This window comes from Struthio camelus, chromosome 6, assembly GCF_040807025.1.
Source record: "Struthio camelus isolate bStrCam1 chromosome 6, bStrCam1.hap1, whole genome shotgun sequence".
Taxonomy (NCBI): domain Eukaryota; kingdom Metazoa; phylum Chordata; class Aves; order Struthioniformes; family Struthionidae; genus Struthio; species Struthio camelus.
Genome location: NC_090947.1, coordinates 34159457 through 34180184, shown reverse-complemented (window position 1 = coordinate 34180184; position 20728 = coordinate 34159457). Strand labels below are relative to the sequence as shown.

The 20728-nt window shown below is 38.1% G+C and overlaps 1 protein-coding gene across 12 annotated transcripts in view; it reads left to right on the top strand.

Annotated features, from left to right (window-relative positions):
• Positions 1-20728, top strand: part of MYLK (myosin light chain kinase) — a 226987-nt gene that overhangs the window by 164553 nt on the left and 41706 nt on the right. For all 12 annotated transcript variants that reach the window (XM_068949081.1, XM_068949083.1, XM_068949087.1 and 9 more), the window contains 4 exons: positions 989-1075; positions 12926-12976; positions 14638-14765; positions 18160-18313. In XM_068949081.1, the coding sequence (XP_068805182.1) occupies positions 989-1075; positions 12926-12976; positions 14638-14765; positions 18160-18313 (420 nt within the window). The remainder of the gene's footprint in view (positions 1-988; positions 1076-12925; positions 12977-14637; positions 14766-18159; positions 18314-20728) is intronic.

Genomic DNA, 20728 nt, shown 5'->3' with positions numbered 1-20728 from the left:
TTTAGACAGACCAACTTTAATGCTTTGACATCTACAAGTAGGTGACTGAAGTAGGTGGTTCTATAACATTTATGCTACCTTTTCTCCAGTAACATAATTTCAAACAGTTATCTCCTAAATAGATCCTCTGAAAGCTTAATACTGGAAAGCTACAAGCTGATACAAGTGTTGCTGGGATCAGAATCCAGAATTGGGATCTTTCTTCCAAAGAGGAATATTGGAATTAATTAACCAAACAAATGATGCTTGTTAGAATTTGCGTTACATGACATGCTCTACCTGGGTAACCTGACTGAAAAAAGGTTGTGTCTTCTAGTTATATGTGTCTGTATCATTTGGGTACACATGGAAGAGAGCCTGTATTGACCCTTGGATGTCAATGTTGAGTAGTTGCTGGATATGAGCTGTATAATCTTGAGAGTGCTTGAAATGCATCAAACCTGAGTCCTACGGTGCCACTGTTACTTTCCTCTTTAGGAACTGAACCAGTGTGTAATATCTTCCTGAAAAGACTTAAGCATACAGCGGAAAATACTACTTTTCAGAATGTTCATCTGTATAGATCACAAGAGACAATGGACCAGAAGAATGACATAGCAAGAGGTTCTTTTGGAGAAATGATGCTTCAAAGATGCGTTTGCTTCCCTTTTCCCATGTCCTGTCTAGAGCAGCTTTGTGCATGTTGTACTTTGTTCTCTTCACTTAAATAGGCCCATCAGCCTTGATGGTGTCTCCTTTCTATTTGCTTTCTCAGGCTTTCAGTGCAGCTGCTTCTGTAGAGAGATCCCTCCCTCTGCTCCCTCTTCCTTTTGGAATATGACATTCTCCAGCAATTCTGTGCAGAAAAGCTTACTTAAAACCTCAACAGCCAACAAGTTCTCTAACTTTGCAGAAGGATCCAAAACAAATTGATGTTAACAGACAGCCCTTTCATTGTTAATTTTTCAATAGGATTTGTATTTTATTGTAATTTTTGATTTGATTGCAGATGCTTCATCCACAAAGACCTCAAAGCCTACTGAGAAGAAGACCAAGAAGCCTAAGAGCACACTTCCCCCTGTGCTGTCAACAGAGAGTAAGTGACAGTGATTTTAATTGCTTCCTTTTCAATTGTAACAAAAGAGTACTTTGGGATTCTGTGGTCATTCCCTTCTGTTGCAGGCATAGTATCAGAAGCTTGTGCTGTTTCTTTAACCCTCATAAATAGGTCATGTGAAATAAGAGCTTTTGCCATGTAGAGAATGGAAGTGAGAGGTGAAACTGTGAGTGCAGACCTAGCCCACTCAATTCTCAGTTTCCCATAATGATGCAATAAACTTATGACACACATTTCTTTTCAGCTGCCCTCCCAAAAAGGGTGCAGATATTCTCGAGTCATTTGTTTCAAATCATGCTGTGTTCTGTGCAGACAATACACTGTCCTACCATTGGCAGACAAAGTATCTTGACTGAATTGTCTCCCGTAACATAATCTGTCCTTTTTCTATGAACGTGGGAAGAGGTTTTATGAGTTTTACATTCTTTATTTCAAGCCCAAATGCTTTGCTTGCTTTTAATGCTACTTAAAATAACAAATCAGCCATAAAATCTGATGTTTGCTACTCTGCATACATACATTTCATTAAGAGGAAACTTTAAATGGTAAAGCCAGTAAAATAGCATTACTACTTAGGAATTCTCAATACTACTACTACTGTAGAAACAGAATGTCCACAGGTACAAATGTCTCTTTGAAATGAAACACTGAACCTTGAAAGTTTTCTACCTAGGTTGTCTACCATGTGAGTTTCTAAAAAAGGAGTAAAGACATAGTTCTAATGGAAACATGAAATGCTTTCTTCAACTGTTTAAAAATAATTAGAAATACGCTACCATCTGATTTTCCAGCATGGAATAGCTTCAGCTTTTGTGGATGGACTCAGTGCAGTTTTATACTGATTAATGATCCCAGGTAATACTTGTGCTTTTGGAATTGTAGAGCTATTTTGAGTATGTACCCCTAGGCTGCTTTGTCATGAAATGCTCTATTTCTGAACATTTTGGAAATGTTGCCTCTTCTCCACAATTCTTTATCTTTTTGCTTTAAAGATGACATTTGACTTGGGCTACAGGTATTCCTGAGCTGCTGGCTGAGCATTAGAACTTCTCCCTCCTGCCCATCATTTGGGAGTGTGGGAGGGGTCATACCAGTATGCTCTGCCTCTGCATCTGTGTTTCAAAAGCTGTAAATAACAGGAATTGACAAGAACAAGTATTTGTTCTTGAGCATCAATAGAAAAGAAAGTTTTAAAGGCATTTAAAGTACCACAGGTTAGTAATTTGAATAGTGTTTTCTGTGCACACAAAGACATGCATTTCCTCTCAGCCTCCCAGCCATGTTATCAGTTGCAGCATTCCCAGGAGAATGTGTTAGAGGGAATTAAGTCTAAATATGTGGAGATGTTGATCCACATACTGCTGAAATCATTGCTTGTCTTGCTGTTGATTTTACTGGATGGGCAGTAAAACAGAAACTAGCAACTCTGACTTCAGAAATAGCTGGGAAAAGAAGATTGAAACAATGGTGGCTGGTTTTCTTAACTTTGCTTCATGACACATATCAGTGCTTAAAGTTCTCGAGCTTTTCATAAGGTCTTTTTTCAAAATACCTTTCAGGCATCTTTCTTGTTGCACTGAAAATGTCATCAGGGTCACCACGACAGAAAATTAGGAAGGTGGGCTTGGAAGAGCTTTTGAAAAACTTTGGAGAAGTACATATTTAATTTTAAAAGTGTTTGTTTGTCCATAGAGATTCCACCGGCAGGTTTTTACATCTCAGCCTCTCTCTCTGGAGGGCTGTAGGTATTTAACTGCCTGAAATGGGTGTTATGTTTGGATGCTTGTCAGTGGCAAAATGTACAAAACTGACCCAGTACTCTGCACAGTTTCAGTATAAACTGAAACCCCTTTCAGATACAGAGAATTTAGAGTTCCTTACCTGAAAGAGAAGAGCCTTAACAAGTCAAATGTTTGTCTATCTTTACTGTATCATTTCTCTCCAAAACATTAATGAAAAGTTTATTAAATAATATGTAAAAATATTAAATAATGAATAAACTATTAAATAATAAGTAATAATAAAAAGGTTAATAAAAAGGACTGTGAGGCAAGATTCTCCAATCTAATAAGAAGTTAAATTTGTACTCTCATCTCTTCTAGTCTTTATTGCCACATCAACTCAGCAGCAGTCATAATGGCAGGCAGAGTCTAAGAAATGATAAGGAGGAAATAGAGAACAAAACAAACCTAATAATCCCACTGCATAAATTCTGAATTTTGAATAGTGAATACAGGTCTGACCCTTGCACCCCAGCTTCTCCGAATGGATATTAGAGAACTAAAAAAAAATTACACAGGAGAAATTGAATAGACTAGGAATCTTTAGTTTGAAAAGAGGTTGCTGAAGAGGGATATGATAAAATCTGTAAAATGATGAACAGCATTGATCTTTATTGCTGAGCGTGGAAATGAGCATGAAATGCCATTAGTTTCTGAATGCAGGAACAACCTGCCGTTAAATGTGCGGTGCTTTGCATCACAAGCTTGTTAATGGCTTTTGATTTACCCTTCCCAGCCTGATAGGGTTCAATTCTATTAAGCCATAACAGTATGTGCTGTAAGGGATATATAGAAGCTGTATATTCTCTGTCATCTTTGAAATACCCCTTCTCAGAAAAAATGTCCGTATTGTTCATTGTCTGGAAGAAAGTGCAAGTCAACTTTCACAGCTAGCAGCTACACCAGCCTTTTTTTCCCTCCCGATAAATTATAAGGGATCTCAAGATTTTTGCCCTAATAGGAACCTTCAGGAAATCCGATTAAAAATAATTAACTTTTGGTACCTGAAAGCAAAGATCAACCCGTTTCTTGTTGTGAAGTAGAACAAATGTTGGTATGTTAACCCATAGAATATATCTCACTGTGAGAAAAGTTGCTGCCCCGGGTCATTTGACTGGTTGTTCTGACAATGTGATTTTATTATTTGAAGTTAAGCTTTTGCAAGCTACTGAAATCCACTAGTGAGTTAAATTTTTCCAGCATGAACTCTTGAAATGATACTGGGCTCTCGTCTAGAATAAGAAGTTATTCTGAGAAAAGTATCTATGAAAGCAGCTTTGTAGCATTCAGTGTTTAGCAATATCTCTGAATGGCTCCTTTTCAAGCATGCTGTGTTTACATGCAGAAAGACTGCTCTCATGCTAGCAAATTAGGAAAATTAGGATGTATTTCTTTTTGGTCATAATTCATATTCTGTAACAAGAATTTAGTAGTGATTATGACTCTGTAGAGTGCTACTCTAATGCTGAAAAGAATAAATAATATTTGTGAGAAAAACAAAAAGATTCAGCTTTGAATCTGAAGAAATCAGTTGTGAGAAAGTAGGGGGAAAGATACCTTTTTTTAAAATTTCGGAATTGATCCATTCTTCACTGACTTTACTGACTTATGCATCTCTGCTAGGTGAATGTAAAATGCTGCTGGATTAGAATAATAAAGTGTTATATTTCCTCTGCACAGAATACTAGAAGAGGCGGTGAAAAATTTGAACCTTTCATTATTTATCACACTGTATACTCCATGTTATGCCTGAACAATCAGTGACTAATATAAGGGTCTCTGAGTTTGACTTAACCTTGCAGCAGAAGTACTGAATTAAAAACTCTTAGCACTTGAACATCTTTCTGAGAAGCTTTGAAAGCATCTAATGCAAAGGGATTTGGGCACCCAATTCCCATTAAAATTAGAAGTTCCTAAAAAAATTAGGCTCAAAGGGAATTGGGTATTTAAATTACGATGACTACTTGCAAAATCTTCAGTGCTTATTATATAAATGTGTTTTGCCCAGCAGATTGTATAAAAATCTCAAGCTGTACTTCCATTTTTCAGGGTAAATGATGATTTCATGGTATATAAATAAATATTCTCTTTTATGAAAAGATATTCTCCTGCTCAGTACTTCCTAAGATTTTGTCCCTTTAATGTGTCTTGAGGTGAGGATCAAAATAACAATAAATCATAGCCTGAGCAGTTTGCCCAAGATCAGGCACATTCAGTTGCAGGTCTAGAAGCCAACTTTTTTGATTCTCATTCTTGTGATTAACTTACTCTGCATACCACGCCCTGAAACGCAACACTTTTTTTTTTTTAACTGACATCCACAAAATTTGCATAAAACACATCAGTTTTCCCAAAGCCAGATTTCTTTTTCAAAGGTTTGAAGCATTTTTCAAGATTTAGAGAAGAAAAGGCATCTTATAAAAGTTGGAGGCTCTTCTTAAACTTCACTAGGGCTGAGCAGTGTAAAATAACCTTACTATAGTAGGAAGAAACTGTATCCCAATCGTTGCTTCTTAGAAAAGAATTGACTTTAATGTGTTTGTTAGAAATTAAACCTCCTAAATCTAAGCATTAAATCAAAGTGTTTGGAAAGAAATGCTCACTATTTTTCCTAGGGCTAATTCGTGGCACTACTTCCCGTAAATATTAAGAAATGGCAACTATCACCTGTCATAATCAGTGGTGTAAAAACCTAGCAGGATATCCTGGATTCCCACATCTCAGCAATATGCTTGTTAATCCCACTGTTCTCATACGCATCAGTTAGTATCTGGCAATTAAACCACATACACTGATGATCCAATCCAGCACAGGGTTTAATTGCACAGGTTTAAATTCTTCTGCTGAGTTAAAAATAAAGTTATTTCAAAGAAAATAGCTTCCTCCACACATCCAAGTAAAGGAGCCCGAAATACATTATTTAACAGTATTTGATATAAATCTTTTATGTCTGCTACTATATAAAATCTGTTTGATTTCTTGTCAAACACATTTTTGGCTAAGTAACAATGCATTCCCTTACTGAGAGTTGTTGATAAAATGGGCCACTGATGCTGTCCAGATCAAATCCTCTGGAAGGCTGAAGTGTTATCTTCCCAGATCTGACTTCTCAGCATTGTTGGTACTTGACCGTAATGCTGAGCAGCAGCATCTCAGCAACAGCATGTCATAAACATAAATGTGTCAGACAGGGCTCCTTATCATGCTATATATTCACTTTCATATGGGGCAAGGGGAGGTCAAAGCATTTTAATTACTGTGGAGAAATTATCAGTCAGTGGCCAAGTGATTAACACACAGCTCTGTTACTTATTCTTCAATAAACAATCTTGTCAGAGAATCCAAGTCTGTAGGCACCATTTTAAGAAAATGTCACAGTAAAAAGCTAAACTTGATGTGTCTGATTTAGATAATATGTAATTAAATCATTAAGCAAGTCACATTTTTTGTTGTTTTCCATTTTAGGAACTACCAATATAGTATTAAACATAACACTGATGAATATAAAATGCTTCAAAATCTTTGTGTCACGTCAGATTTTTTTCCCCTCAGCATAAAACTTTCACTTTCTTAGGGAAGAAGTAACTAATCAGGTCAGAGATATTCTCTTAATTGCAGAAATAAGACAGTGCTGTGTGGCTGCACCCACTGTCAGGAAATCAGGGCAGCTGTGATCTGGTGACTGTACTGCTGCTGTCCTCTTGTCTCCCTGGAATAGTTTGAGATGCTTTTAAGGGTCAATGAGGCTGTTCAGAACAGTTCTCTCAGTCCTGTTGCTTTCCCAGAAGGTCCATGCTGCTCCGCTCCTTGAATGTTGAAAGCAAAACAGAGCTGTTTTCTATACAGTGAGAGCAAAGTATCTACTTGGTGACTCCAAAGTTGATTGCATCCATAGATGAAACGAGAATCCAGTCACTATATGTATATATAAAGCAATGGAGAATCACCGATCTGTTGTGTAAATCACTTCTCCTTGGGGCTCAGTGCAGCACCATTTAGCTAATGCCAGGTATGCATTTTGAATCTCTGCCAGGTTACTTTACAGCTTACACCATACTGACGCTTTCTGAGTTAATATTGGCACAGAACAGTATTTTCCATGTGTTTTTCATACAATCCATCCTGTATGTTGACAGAAGAAAAGAGATGTTTATTGACTGTCTCGTGCAGAAAAAGATGAGCATAGTTTTTGCAAGATGGCCTTGCACTGAAGAGGTGCCATGCACCATTAGTTCCCAGTTAAGTCATTGATTAGAAGCTGTTGATCTCTGGCACGTAATAGAAACATTGACTAAAGTTGGCTTTTTTTAATAAAACAGGAGCCTACATCCTTGTGCTTAACTGATGTACAAAAGCACTGAACGCCTAGCTTTTTCCACTGAAACCACTTGAAGTTGCTGAATGCCTAAACAAACTAACAGTCAACCCTTTTTTCCTAGTTAATAGAATGGGTAGCAGGCTAGAAACCTAATTTAGACCCCTGTTCCTAAAGGCATGAGCACAGCATCTTAGCGACTAATTCTAGGTGTCCTTGAAGGGCATGAGAAATACAATAATCAAATCTATATTTAAGAAGCTAACATTGTTGTCTTGCTCTCACAAGAGCTTGTAGTGGAAGTCACACAACTTGAGTTGTTCGTACGCTCTAAGGTTCTGCATTTTTGTTTGATACTGGATCTCTTCTGTGCTTCTTAGATTTGCTTGAGTTGCAGAAATTGCTCAAGCACTGTGCTGCCAAACTGCTATGGAATTGTTTCTTCATCGAGCTTAGCTGTTTAAAAAAACTAGGTTACTTTCAGTGTACTATTTTGCGTTATTGAAGCTGAGACTGTATTAATATATGCTAGCTCTCTCTTGACTGGAAAGCAAGAGTGGCTTTTTTTTTTGGAGGAGGAAGAGGAAGAAGCTGGATTTTTTTCAGTTAGAGGGCAATCTCTGCATGATCTAGAAGCTAAATATGGGATGTTCCAACAGACTGTCAGTTGTTTTTAATGAACAAGTAAAAGCTAATAAAAATTGTGCTGAAATGCCCCAACTCAAATAACTGACGTATACGGCATTTCCACATCTCAACAAATTTTAAGTCAGAGTTCTTTTCTATTTTATTTTATGTAGATACATTGTACGTAGAACAAACAGTGACTTGGAAAGGGTATGAGGAATTTGCTCCTTGAGAAGCAAGGGAGTGGAACTGTTTAAACTTTCAAACTGTGGTGAAGTCTTCAGGCTATTAGTGCTGGTACGTTGTCATTGTCATTTTCTGTGTAGCAATTAGCATAGGTTTCTGAATGTAGGAATAAATTGGTCAGTGATGATGTGTCATCTTTTACTACAGTCTTACCCATCATCTTTCTTTCGTTTCAGCTTGTCTGTGCTGAGTGATACCTGCCATAAGTTTGGGGGCCACAAAGGAAGCCTGTGATAGAAGCAAGGATAGAACTGAGTTAGTCACAGCCTTAACTGTGAGGCCAAGCTTTTTTTTTCCTCCACAGTTCTAGGTCTCCATCACTCCACGCTTTCTAGCATCAGCAGCTAGTAGGGAAGCTTTACAAACAACGATCACCTTTGATACTGGAACCTGGTATTCCCAGGGTCGGACAGAGGTTACATTGCGCTGAAGTTTTTGCACGATGGGAAAATGTTTTCTGATGTGGCTGGAGTATGAGAGTATGACATTAGCCCTTCTCCTACCCTGGACTAAAATGAGACTATTCCAGAAGCAGACACTCAGGCAAATGCCTTGCTCCCTATGCTTGAAGGAGTTGGGGACTCATTGTGTTTGTTTACCAGGTGCTGAAATCCATCACGATACTATAGACGACAGGCACATAACTTAAGGAATGTATTTCAAGGAAGATGGTAGGAATGATGGACTGGCTGGAAATGCTGTCTGGAGTACTAATGTTTTTTCAGAGTGTAACAGATTTTGCTTCATGCTTTATGAAAGCAAGTTGTGCAGAGAGTCATTTCAGGGGAGGCCTATGCCTATTTTTAGTAAAATTCCAAAAAAGGGAAACAACAAAGAAAGACGAAGGCTTCTGAACATATCTGCTCCCATGAATTCAACATCAGGGCAAGGCAAACTGCACAACCAAATGTTCCACAGCTATCAGCCTGTGTGGGATCTTTCCCTTTTAGTGTATATCCCCCCAGACACAAGCTCTCTAAGAGGCAAACCTGCCTATAAAGTTATGTAAATATCAGCCTTGTGATGTTTACATTATGTCCTTTCTAGGAGGCGGATTCATTTAAGGAAGGAATATTATGTCCTTTTTCTTGCAGGCTGGTTTTTAGCTTCAGCCTCTTTCAATGTAAATATCGAAAGAGAGACAAACTGCCTTTAAAAAAAAAAAAAAAAAAAAGTCTGCAGAAGCAGACTTGAACTAACATTTCCGAGAGGCTGAAATATTTTAATGAAAACAATCATTTGACCTTGTCAACTTTGGTTAATCTTATTAGATTTTTTTTCACTAAGTGTCTCCAGCAGCTTTTGAACAAAAGTCACTTTTCAAAAAGATGCGTGAGTTCTGCTGAAATTTTTTAAGGAAGGTCTATGAACAGTGGAGCATAGTCCATTAGCCAAAGAAGTCAGGTTCATGGACACAGAGACATATTTTTGCACTCATTCCCTTCTATGCTGTCCTTGCCTTTCATTTCTGCTTCAGGCTATTTGTGTCAGCCAGACCTTCTAGCAACCCTTTGCAGACTGCATGATTTGATGAAATCCAGTGACAGCCTGCATAGCCTCAGATAAGTGAATGCAATGTCCTGGTGGGTGAAAATAAAAAATTAAACAAAAAACTTATATATAAAAAACAGTACCCTAGCCGAATGAGGTGATAGATTCATGTTCTTTGCTTAGCTCCAGTGGAAATCCTCACGATGTGAGAGCCTTGTAAACTATCTAAGCATGGCCCTTAGTCCTCCCAGGGATAAGGACACTGCATTTATTTCACTTAGACTGTAAATATAGGATATGGTGGTTCATTATACCTCCTAGCGTCTATATAAATATTGTTCTTGAACAGTGATGAATTGAAGATCACTGACTGCAGTTGTGAATGAACAAATTTTGTGATTGTGGTCCCTTCTCTGATGAACTAGGAGTGGCTGATAACGTGCAGAGAGAAGTGAAAGAGGGAGGTATTTGAGTATATAGATATGCATTTTGTGTATATACTGTGAAAAGACAGAGAATGACTTTATCAGCCAGGGAAAAAATGCTACCTTGCCCGTTATTAACTGAGATATTGCAGCATATATACAACATTGGCCAAGAGGTGATAGCTGAGTGTAAATCATGCTTGATTAAGGAATTTTGGTTTTCCTCCTATTTGTCTGCAGTGACATTTCTGATAAGTAGTAGTAGTAGTATCTTTAACCCAAGATGGCATTTGACGAATGGTGCTTTTTCTTCATCACTGGTGTTCCTTGTTGTTCATATCAGGCTTCATGGGGTGTATAAGAGATAATAAGATTCATGTTATTGTAGTAAAAGTATTCAGAGCCTTTATTAGCTCTGAGGATACCCATCAGTTATTTCATTCTCAGTTTAGAGAAAAAAAGAGAATCTGATGTCAAGTACAACAGAAAAAAATTAAAATATCTACTTATTATTAAATCATATAGCTATGTTAGTTTTGCATGGGATCATGCAGCTAATGCATAACTTTGTATTACTTCCATTAATTGAGATGTTTACCAGGAGATGATAGGCCAGATTCAGCAGCCCTTATGAAATGGTACCTGATAATATAAGCAGTTTCCTCCACATAGCTGTGACTACAGAAATAAATGAGAGTTTCAGTTCAGGGCTTGATCATACAGTGATAAAGAGGAGAGAAGCTTTACAAATACCACTTTTTGCTTTTCCTCATACAGCTCAGGGAGGAGAAGAGGAGCTAGAAATATATTTGCTCTCTCTTATCACAGCAGCCAAGGTACATGATAGTCTCTTGGTGACCCAGAAAATAATGGGTCTCTTTAATAAATAGTGGTGCTCTTTAAAAGTGCCCAATTTAAACAAGATTAAGCCAACGAAGAAGACATAGCAGAACAGACATACATCTCATGCCTTGGTGGTCCAGTAATGCTAAGATAAACACCTCACTAGTACCAATCTAAATCTATAACTAATTCTGTTGAGCTGACGATCTTTGAAGAAAGGCTTTCTTGGGAGATACCCAACCCTTCTTTTTTTTGATTCAGCTTTAAGTACTGCAAGAATAAGCTACTTCTCCATTATTGTATTTCTGGTTCCAACAAAATCAATAAATAGCAAAAGATTAGTGAAAGCTAAGCGTCCTTTGAGAGAAAATTATTATAAAGTGGAACTTTATGAAGAGAAGGTGACAACAACTTCTGTATTCAGTGCCTATGAAATATTCCTCAAAATAAACAGAATGAACACTGGTGTGGACAGCTAAACCATTATTTATTTATACTCATTAAACCATTTGCTATTTTAACAGCCTATAGCACATCAGCTGCTATCTGCAGCAACTCTAAAACTTGAAATCAGAATTTTCACAATTGCATATTGCTTGGGCTATATACCATGAGCCCGCGGTGGTGGGCTCCCACCTCAGATGGCTCCTTGTTCCTGGGGGATCAGATGATGTGTTCACTGCTTGTCACATTCACAGCTTGCAGTTTGCTATCAGCAAGCAGATTTCAGGACTGAGAACAGGGAAGGCATGGCAGCGCTTGGTATGTCTTCCAGAGCTTTAAAGAAAAGCAGTTCTATAAACAGAGATGAGCACTTGGAGGTACAAAATGTGCAGGATCTTATTGAAAGGGAGGCTAAAAAAAAAAAGCTCACTTTATTATATTTAATTTATTTGCTGCTCACTGCTTTGAAATATTTTGAGTAAACAATGAACCAAATAATTCAAACCTAGTAAGACTGTTATGGCTATCACTGGGCACCTAAGTAGATGTTGCCAGATACTGAAAAGCACTTAGCAGGTACTGCCTCCATTGGAGGCAACAGCATCTTAACAGCCGAACTACTTCGGTCAGGTTGCCTACTTGAGCATCAGAAAATAAGAAATGACCTTTTAGACCAGAAGGCATCCTCTGACAAGGATGCTTAGGAAAGTGGGTAAAAAGAGAGTACTCTGAAAGGAATGAGCCTCCGCCTCTGGAATCCAGGCAGTTGAAGGCATCCAGACCGTTAGGTTAATGGCCACTGCTAGACTACTATGAATTTTTCCTTTTAAACCTGTTTATGTTTGTGGCCTGCAAAACGTTCCTTGTCCGTGAACCCTAACTTAAGCGTGTGCTATATTTAAAAATACTTTTTTTTGTTTCTTTTACACCTGCTACCTGGTAATTTAATGGGGTGGCGCCTACTTCTTGTTTTCAGAGAAATAGTGAACAGTCACTTTCTACCTGCCTTCTCTACTATCTTTCTACTTAACCATTCACAATTTGGTAGAACGTTGTCTTGCTCGCATTTAGGTGCCCAAGTTTCAAATTCTGGACCATATTTTTTGATGGCAAGACATTGTGAATAAACATTTGCGAATAAACCAAATGTTGTCCCTGCCTAGAAAAGGTGAGGTGTTAAGGGGGTGATAACAGTATTTTACTGTCTGTATATGTCTGTTTCTTTGTTAGTTCACAAGTGGCATAAAAAGTAGGACTTGGTGCTTACTACCTTGTTTTAATTGAGTTCCTTCAGCATTGTTTTTGTTAAAATTCTGAGCAGAAATTCAGTATGAGATGGATCTCAGCCCAGCGTTTTCATCCCAGGTAAGCTCTATAAGGAACTGAATATAATGGAGTGCGGGAGCAGGTTTCATTGGCTCTTTTGAAAGTTCCAGCTCTGAGGATCACCCAGGATAGTAAAAGTGCTTTTTAGAAGTATTTTTAATTCTTGAGTTGCTTAAGTTAATTTACATTAATTCTTAAGTTGCCAAAATATAATACATTTTCAGTTGCCAACAAAGCATCACAATGAATGTGAGCATCTTTGCAGTTAACCTGATACTTTCCAAAACTCACCTGTGAATTATATTTTTTTTAATTTTCTTTTTTAAACTAGGTGAAGCAACAGTGAAGAAGAAACCAGCTCCAAAAACTCCTCCAAAAGCAGGTGATTAGTTGCATATATCATACTGTATTAATAAATAATAAGCCAATACAGTTTTAAAAAACAGACAACACATTTCTAAGTACAGCTGTTTGTTTACCTGCTAAATTTGTTGTGCATATGTGATTAAATGGGGGGTGTGGTGTTCTATGAGGAGAAAATGGGAAGGCAGAGTCTGTTTCTCAGATTTGCTCATAAGGTTACATTGGTATAAGATTTAAATTATGAGCATGCAAAAAAGTTACTATCAGTAAACTAAAGCAAGATCTTATGGTATGTCAGCAGTAGTACTGGAACTCCTAACCCCTTTAGTGTATCCACGACATAGCCCTTGGAGAAAGTGTTTTTTTCATTTACCACAGAATGCCATGCCTGCGTGGGTAGCTACCACAGAGAAGTTAATCGATTCTACATTTCCTCTTAACTGGTCTTGCGCTAACTTGCTCATGTGTTTGATTCTCCTAGGCAAAGCTATCTATATTTAATGTTAAGCAGAATGTTCCATTACCACACTCTGCTTTTGGTGTCTTGAAACTTTGTCAGACTTTTTAACTATTGAGGCTGTTTTCTCTGCCAGATGCGTGCTTCACCCTAATTTCTTTCAGATATTTTCAAAACCAAAAATTAAACTTTTCTAAGAACGAGTTTAGGGAAAAACACTTCGCTTTACTTAAGTTGAAAAGCACTTTTTTTGATGTCCAGTAGCCCAGTGCTCTGGACAGGAACTTTACATTTGATGAAGTTATTCTAGTGGTAGGGAACGCCTTTTACTGTTTCAGTCAAAATGCTGCCTCAAAAAAAAATACCTTTTACTGTGCTGTTCCTGTAAAGCAACTGAACATGTTTCACCGTGAAGCTGTCAGGGCTGTGATATTTCTGGCATCTATCCCTAAGAGCTGCCAGGGGTCTGTCGCACTCAGCACCACAACTGAGAGTCAGGAAACAGCACTAAGAGGAAAAGAGAGGTCCTGCCATCTATTGTTATCCCGACAATGAGAAGGAAGAGGAGAAAGAACTGATTCAGACATGGGGGAATATGAGTAGAACTGCGAGATTTAAAAGAAGCCCTGTAGTATACAGAAACAGAAGGATCATCATTGCTCATAGGAAAATTCAGCGTGGTGGGGAAAGAAGCTGATTTCCTTTCTTGCCTCTGTAATTGAGGTCCCACATGATGGTCACATGGCCACTGAAACCAGGATTTTCAAAGCTGGCTGTTGAGCCTTAGATTTTCTGAATGCTGTTGATGACATTTGGGAGCAGGTCTGCAGACACCCTGAGCAAATAGAAATAGGCAGGGGCCATTCTTTGAAAACATAAAAGTGCTACAAGAATCCCTAGTATTCTGAAAAACTCAGCGCAAAATTTTGTAAGTTATACAGTTGGATTTGGTGGCAAGTCTTAGCAGTTTTGGCCGTCAGATTTCTGTACATTAGTCTTGCATGAGCAAACTTGTGATGGGTAGATTGTTTTTCATTCACTGCAACAGAATTAACAAAAAGCGTCCATGGGATTGTTTCATAGCAAGCCACAGATAATTGTCAGTCTTTTTGCAAATAACACTCTGAAACTGTTGAGTTGAGAGACAGATGTGTTTGACTGGTTAGAAAAATAGAAAGTATAGTCACCTAAAGGGAGATTTGTTTGTTTGTTTGTTTTATCAGCTACTCCGCCTCAGATTACTCAGTTCCCAGAAGACAGAAAAGTCCGTGCTGGTGAATCGGTGGAACTGTTTGCCAAGGTGGTAGGAACAGCACCCATAACTTGCACCTGGATGAAATTTCGTAAGCAGGTAAATTATTTTCTGGTCTGTTTTAACAATCTTAAAAAAAAAAACAAAAAAAACAAAAAAAACCCAAAAAAAACAGAGCTGGAAAGGAGCTCCAAAGACCCATCTAGCCTATATCCCCTCCCCAGTAACTGGCCATGACTATGTCATTTCTGCCAGATGTTTTTCTCACCTCTTCTGAAAGCATTCCAATGATGGAGATTTCACAATCTCCATTGGCATCCTATTGCACTGCTTAACTATCTTTAGTGTTAGAGTTTTTTCCCTAATGCCAAACCTAAGTCTTTCTTGCTGCCATTTAAACTCATTGCTGCCTGTTCTCTCTCCCATGACAAATGACTGTTTCTTTGAGAAGAGCCTTAGACCATGTCATTAAAGGAGAGGTGATCTGAAGAATATATTATCTGAAAGATATTTACACAGCAAACATTTGAATAAAATATTTCACAACACAAATGTCACCATACAGGGCACAGCAACACTTGTGGTGCTGTGAGTGCCCTCACCACCTGGGTTAAAGTTCTTTTTTCTTTAATTAATTTCCTTGAATTATATTACATGCATCCGTAAGGGCAATTTCTGGAGAGAGTTGCTTTAGTGAACAGTTAAAACACTTCAAACCAAACAACACAATATGGAAGCACAAGCTGGAGGATGAAGTGCCACGTTAGGATAGACAAGGGATAAGTATGTACTGTAGCAGCTATTATGTTTATTTTATTCTGAACTTGTTATGCACTCTAGAAAACATAAATAAAAACAGCTCCTCCTACAAGGAAGCTTAGACTCTAAATCTAAATGTGTCAGCATTTAATCAAAGGAGTTCAAAACAGTTCAAATGCAAAGGATATTCCAAATTTCATCTTTGTTATCCCCAAAGAACCTCTTACTTTAGGGGAAGGGATGCACGATAATATGCATAAATTCTCTCTATACTGTCTACTCAGCTTCTATTTTATCTTCTTTGAGGAGTTATTTTTTTTTCCCCCTGAAGTCTTACATTTTCTTAAAATTCTGTAGCTTAGAGGCTGGGGTTAAAAACTGGTCTACTTATTTCTACAAAAATAGTCCTCAAAAGTCCCAGTGGCATTCAATGTTCTGTGTTGCTGAGCTCTGTCTTGGCACATCGGTAATAGGTACCCCGCAAAAGTGAGTTTCCAATCTGTTCTGTGTAGAATTCTGAGTTCCTTGTTGAATTCAGCAATCCTATTTACATCAGTTCCACGGCCATTTTTATATACAAAATCAAAGTGATAACAGAGACGACCTCCTCGTAATACCCATATCAGATCCACAATCTGGGATACTTCAGCTTTCTCTTTTTTAAAATATCACTTTTACTATATACATTCTTCAGTTAATCCCTGTGAGATAATCTAAAGGTTTGCAAAATTTTACATTAGGATGATATTTAAATTTTTCATATGTCAGTATGGCAGGTAAATGATGTAGAAAAGAGAAGACATCAGGAAGCTTAATAAACAATATAGGAGGGCAATTGGGGGTCAGCAGAGCCAATGAGTGGTGAGTTCTGATTTCAGCTCTGCCACTGCATTGCTGTGGTGCACAGGAGGGACTCAGCCTCTTCTTTCTCACATTCCCTTGCGTTTAGACAACTACAGTGGCACTTAAAGGTGTTCTGGATAAATGCCTTTTGCTGGGGAAAAGGGAACATTACAAAGTTATGACCAGTACTGCCGTACATGATGGCAGCCCACTGGAGCGATGCTCCAGCTATGCTAAGTTAACACGCTGAGCAAGTGTGCCTTTGAAAGCCTGTTCTATTGTTAGCTGGGTAACAAAGTCCATTGTTTAACACTGCTAATTCCTGGTGATTCTTAACTACCACCAGTGACAGTCTTTGGGGAACACAAGGATCAAGTGTCCTGTTCCCTAGAAGTGTTGCAAGCCACCAAGCATCCTTTTAGGGTTTTTCTTGCACAATACATATCCAGTTCTACTAGACTGCTTTTTTTATTATTATAACCCTTTGACTAATTGTAATGAAGCAAAACACACAAACCAGTTTAGGACCTCAGAAGAACAAAGCACAGCAGAAAAAAAAAAAGAACTTTCAGGATAATTTAAACTGTAATCCTACATAATTCCAATTGCTAGCTCCTATACCAATTATTGCAGGACAGGCTTTGTCAGGTTACTTTTGGGCTATAGCAGTGCAAGCATTCTGGCTCAGTTGAGGAGAAAGGAGCAAATCTTGCTCCTAGCCTTGTAATTTCTTATCCTCTGAATATAGGAGAAAAGATAAGCCAAACTAAGTAGCCTTCATTTTTAATGAAATTCTGAGAATGAGTTGGAAGAGTCACTTATCTAAGAAGGAAGTGGTGGGAGGAAGAAGGGCATTGACATTATGTTGTCTGTCTCATAAGAACACACTGTACTACTTCTGTAATTGCAATGTAGCATCACGGGTTTTTGAAATAATCTTTCATGTCTCAAATTAATACTGATTAAAATCTAGGTATCCTTGGCCATGCTATGATAGCTTAGTTTCAATTAAAAACTAGTTCATAATATGCCTGTGGAATTCAGCTGAGATTTTGATTTGTGGCTATTTCTGAAAATTTAACCAAAAGGAGAGATGCAGGGGATACCTGGGCACATTAAATTAGGCTAGCTTGTTCTCTTCTACTAGACAATGTGATTCATTTCAGAATATCGGTGATTTCAAAATGCATGTTTCACAGGAATTTAGAATTCAAAGAGTGAAAGGGTATAATATTTTTTCTATAAATTAAAAAAAAATTTTGGGTCTCCAGAGAATAAAAGTGACTTAGGAAGGCTGCATCTGCTCTGCGTAAGCCTCTCTGCACAGTTGTAGCGTTACAACTCCATTTCAGGCAAAATATCTTCAATTGTTCAAAACCAGAAAACTCTTGCCTTAATTTATGTGCAAGCACAGAAGAAGGCTGGTTAAGACAAGATGGTAAAAGTCACAGCTATGAATGATCTGCACATTGGATCTCTGAAAGCAATGACAAATGCATTCAGATATTTAGAGCTAAACCCTAGTTCCGCTGTGGCCTCTGTGGGATAAGTGAGACAAGACTTTGCTCTTTTGCCACTTTTCACTTTCAGCTGTCAAAGGGGAGGTGGAAAGTGAAACTCCTGTTCCTTAGTGGAGTCCCACCAATTCCAATGTTCCTCGTTTCCGTTGCAGGAATGGAGCCATTGTAGAGTTCTACTATATTTCTAGATATTTTGTGTTGATTTCAGTCTTTACAAGCTACACGTATTCAAGCTGCTGTGATATGCACTGAGTTATCTCTAGATGACATTTAATAATGCTAACTTGTGTTATAACGTGAGCTCTTTCAAACAGAGAGGTAAGGAAAATTTTCCCTTAGATCTTTAATTTTTTTTCTGTTGAATTTGGCAGATTGAAGAAAACGAATATATCAAAATTGAGAACGCTGAGAACAGCAGCAAGCTAACAATATCATCAACAAAGCAAGAACACTGTGGATGTTACACTCTAGTTGTAGAAAACAAACTTGGCAGCAGACAAGCACAAGTCAACCTTACAGTTGTTGGTAAGTTCAAACAATATATAGATAGATATATATTTAGATGTATGTTCATTCTTTAGAGATCACTCTGCATTTGTGTTCTAACGTATGTGTTGCTATGCAAAAAACTTAAATAAAATCATCAGATAAGTTAAGAAGACTGAAAAAGAAAAACAGACCTTCAAAAAAAAAAGTCTGGACAGGATGCTGACATGGTATAAGCCCTGTAAGCAACCTCAGTAGGTCTATGCTGTGTTGCAGCAGCTTATGATGCATTTAGTTTTATTTTGAAAAATTATTAATTACAGATGGAGGTAAGAAATGACCTAGATTTAGGGAAAAAAAAAAACCACAATAAAGAAAAAAAGCAGCTCACATCTCTTATTTTGTTTAGGTACCACTATATTCCTTCTTCTCCCATTTAACATTTGTAGCACCCCGATGTTTGCTAGACTGTAAATTTTAACTAGATAATCCAGACTTTATTAGGCTATTAGTTTGGGAAGGACTCAGGTGGTCTGAGTATTACACTGTAAATTTGAAAACATCATGTTATTCAGGGGAATGCGCTTTTATCTGTTTGGCTGAAATTCCTACCACTGTCTACTGTTTTCTTGTGACATAAACCGGTGGATAGAGGCAGTCTATTGGAATATGGAATCCTTTAAATATGGTGTATTATATACACGTGCATATATTCTGTAGTATACATGGAAACAGTGGAATAATTATGTGTTTGATGCTTTGTAGCTCTTTAAAATTGCGAACAGCTTTATCAGATGACACCATCAGGCTGAAGCAGGATGTGGACAGCTGCAGATAGCTGCAAACCAGTAGACAGTTGCAGTATATTTGCAGATAAAACTGCAGCCTAGATGTAAATAAACAGAGTTAATTCTGGACAAAATCTGGAGCTGTAACATCTAGCTCTGAAAGGGCTAATGAACCCACCTCTGTGTGGATACACAGCAAACGGTTTCCAGGGAAATCTAGGAAAATTCTACAAGGAGAGTGAGAGAATTAGTCAAAATGTTAGTCTGGTTCCTTCTAACGTGTCACTAGTAGTGCTGGGCAGTTTGGGTCTGTTTCTGTTTCCTATGGCCTGCAGCGGTCTTGACATGTGGCAGAGGAGGGCAGAATTTGCCCAGGCATTTGGAAAAACTCTAGTTCAAACAGTGAGGCTGCATCCTAATCACTCAGTCATAACTGCATTGGCTCTGCTGTGCTAACACATATGTGGGCTACTGAGCGAGTGAAGAAACCGGGGTGTAAGGCCGAAGATGAAAATCTGACTCCGGTGAAATCAATGGCAAAATTCCTGTTGACTCTAGCTGGGGTGGAAATTCATTCCAGTGATCTGCTGAATAGCACAGAAAGTTTAAAAAGTAGTATCACACTTCAATGTGCAATATCCAATAAAGGCTGAATATGATTCTTGTTTTTTTTTTAAATGAATTTCTTTTGCCTAATTTTTGTCATTTGTTGCAATTAAAAGATAACTGAATGAATGACTACAAATATCAAGTGAATTCCAGCAAGAGGCCAGAAAAGGCGAGAATAGAAAAGAATAGAACGAGTATTTTTTACATGATGCATAAATAAATTGTGTAACTCCTTCCGACGGTAGCTTGTGCAAGTCAGAAGTATAGCTAGGTTAAAAATGAACGCCGTGAAAGACCGATCCTCCAGTAACCATGAAATACATTGTTCTGGCTACAGCTTTTGGCTATGCAGCTGCTTAGCAGCTAGAGGTATGCGAGGAGAGCAACCACTCCTTATATCCCCCTGTTTTTATACTCTTTCCTAGGCAACTGTTGCAGACTGCTAACTGTAGCAGGTTATTGGGCAAGATAGATTTTTTTAGCTGAACCAAGATGACAATTCTTACAATCTTGACACTCTGTGAACCTCGCCTCATTATGATATAAGTCCCTGTTTTATATTCTGTGGAGTTAATTAGTTTGAAAGTCTTTGAATTCTATAACCTTATAAAGCTACATCTCAGCCTCCTCTTCCATGAGTAAGAAATGTGCCAGAGAACAGTGGGATTCCCAGAGCTGCTTTTGGGAGAGTTGGGTGAAGAATCCTTACAACGTGCTGGAATTTGCCATGTGTTTTGGCTGATGACAAGCCATCTAATTCCAACTGAAAAGAATAAATTCCCTCTTGGAAAATTGCCAAGCTCTTCAGTGAGACATCTCGCTGATGTCAGCACTGCCAGAGGCATGACAAAGCCTCAAGATTCCTCATTTGCTACATATGCATTTTACGGCCAGATCCTTCCGTCTGGATACCCAGAAATGAGGGGGAAAGGAGCAAAAATGTCTTCCTTCTAGGGAGCAGGCATTTGGAATCTCACTGTTGAGATAAAATCCTTCACCATGTTTGCATCCTTAATGCTGTTAACTGTTTATGAAAAACAGGAAGGTGCTGTCTTTT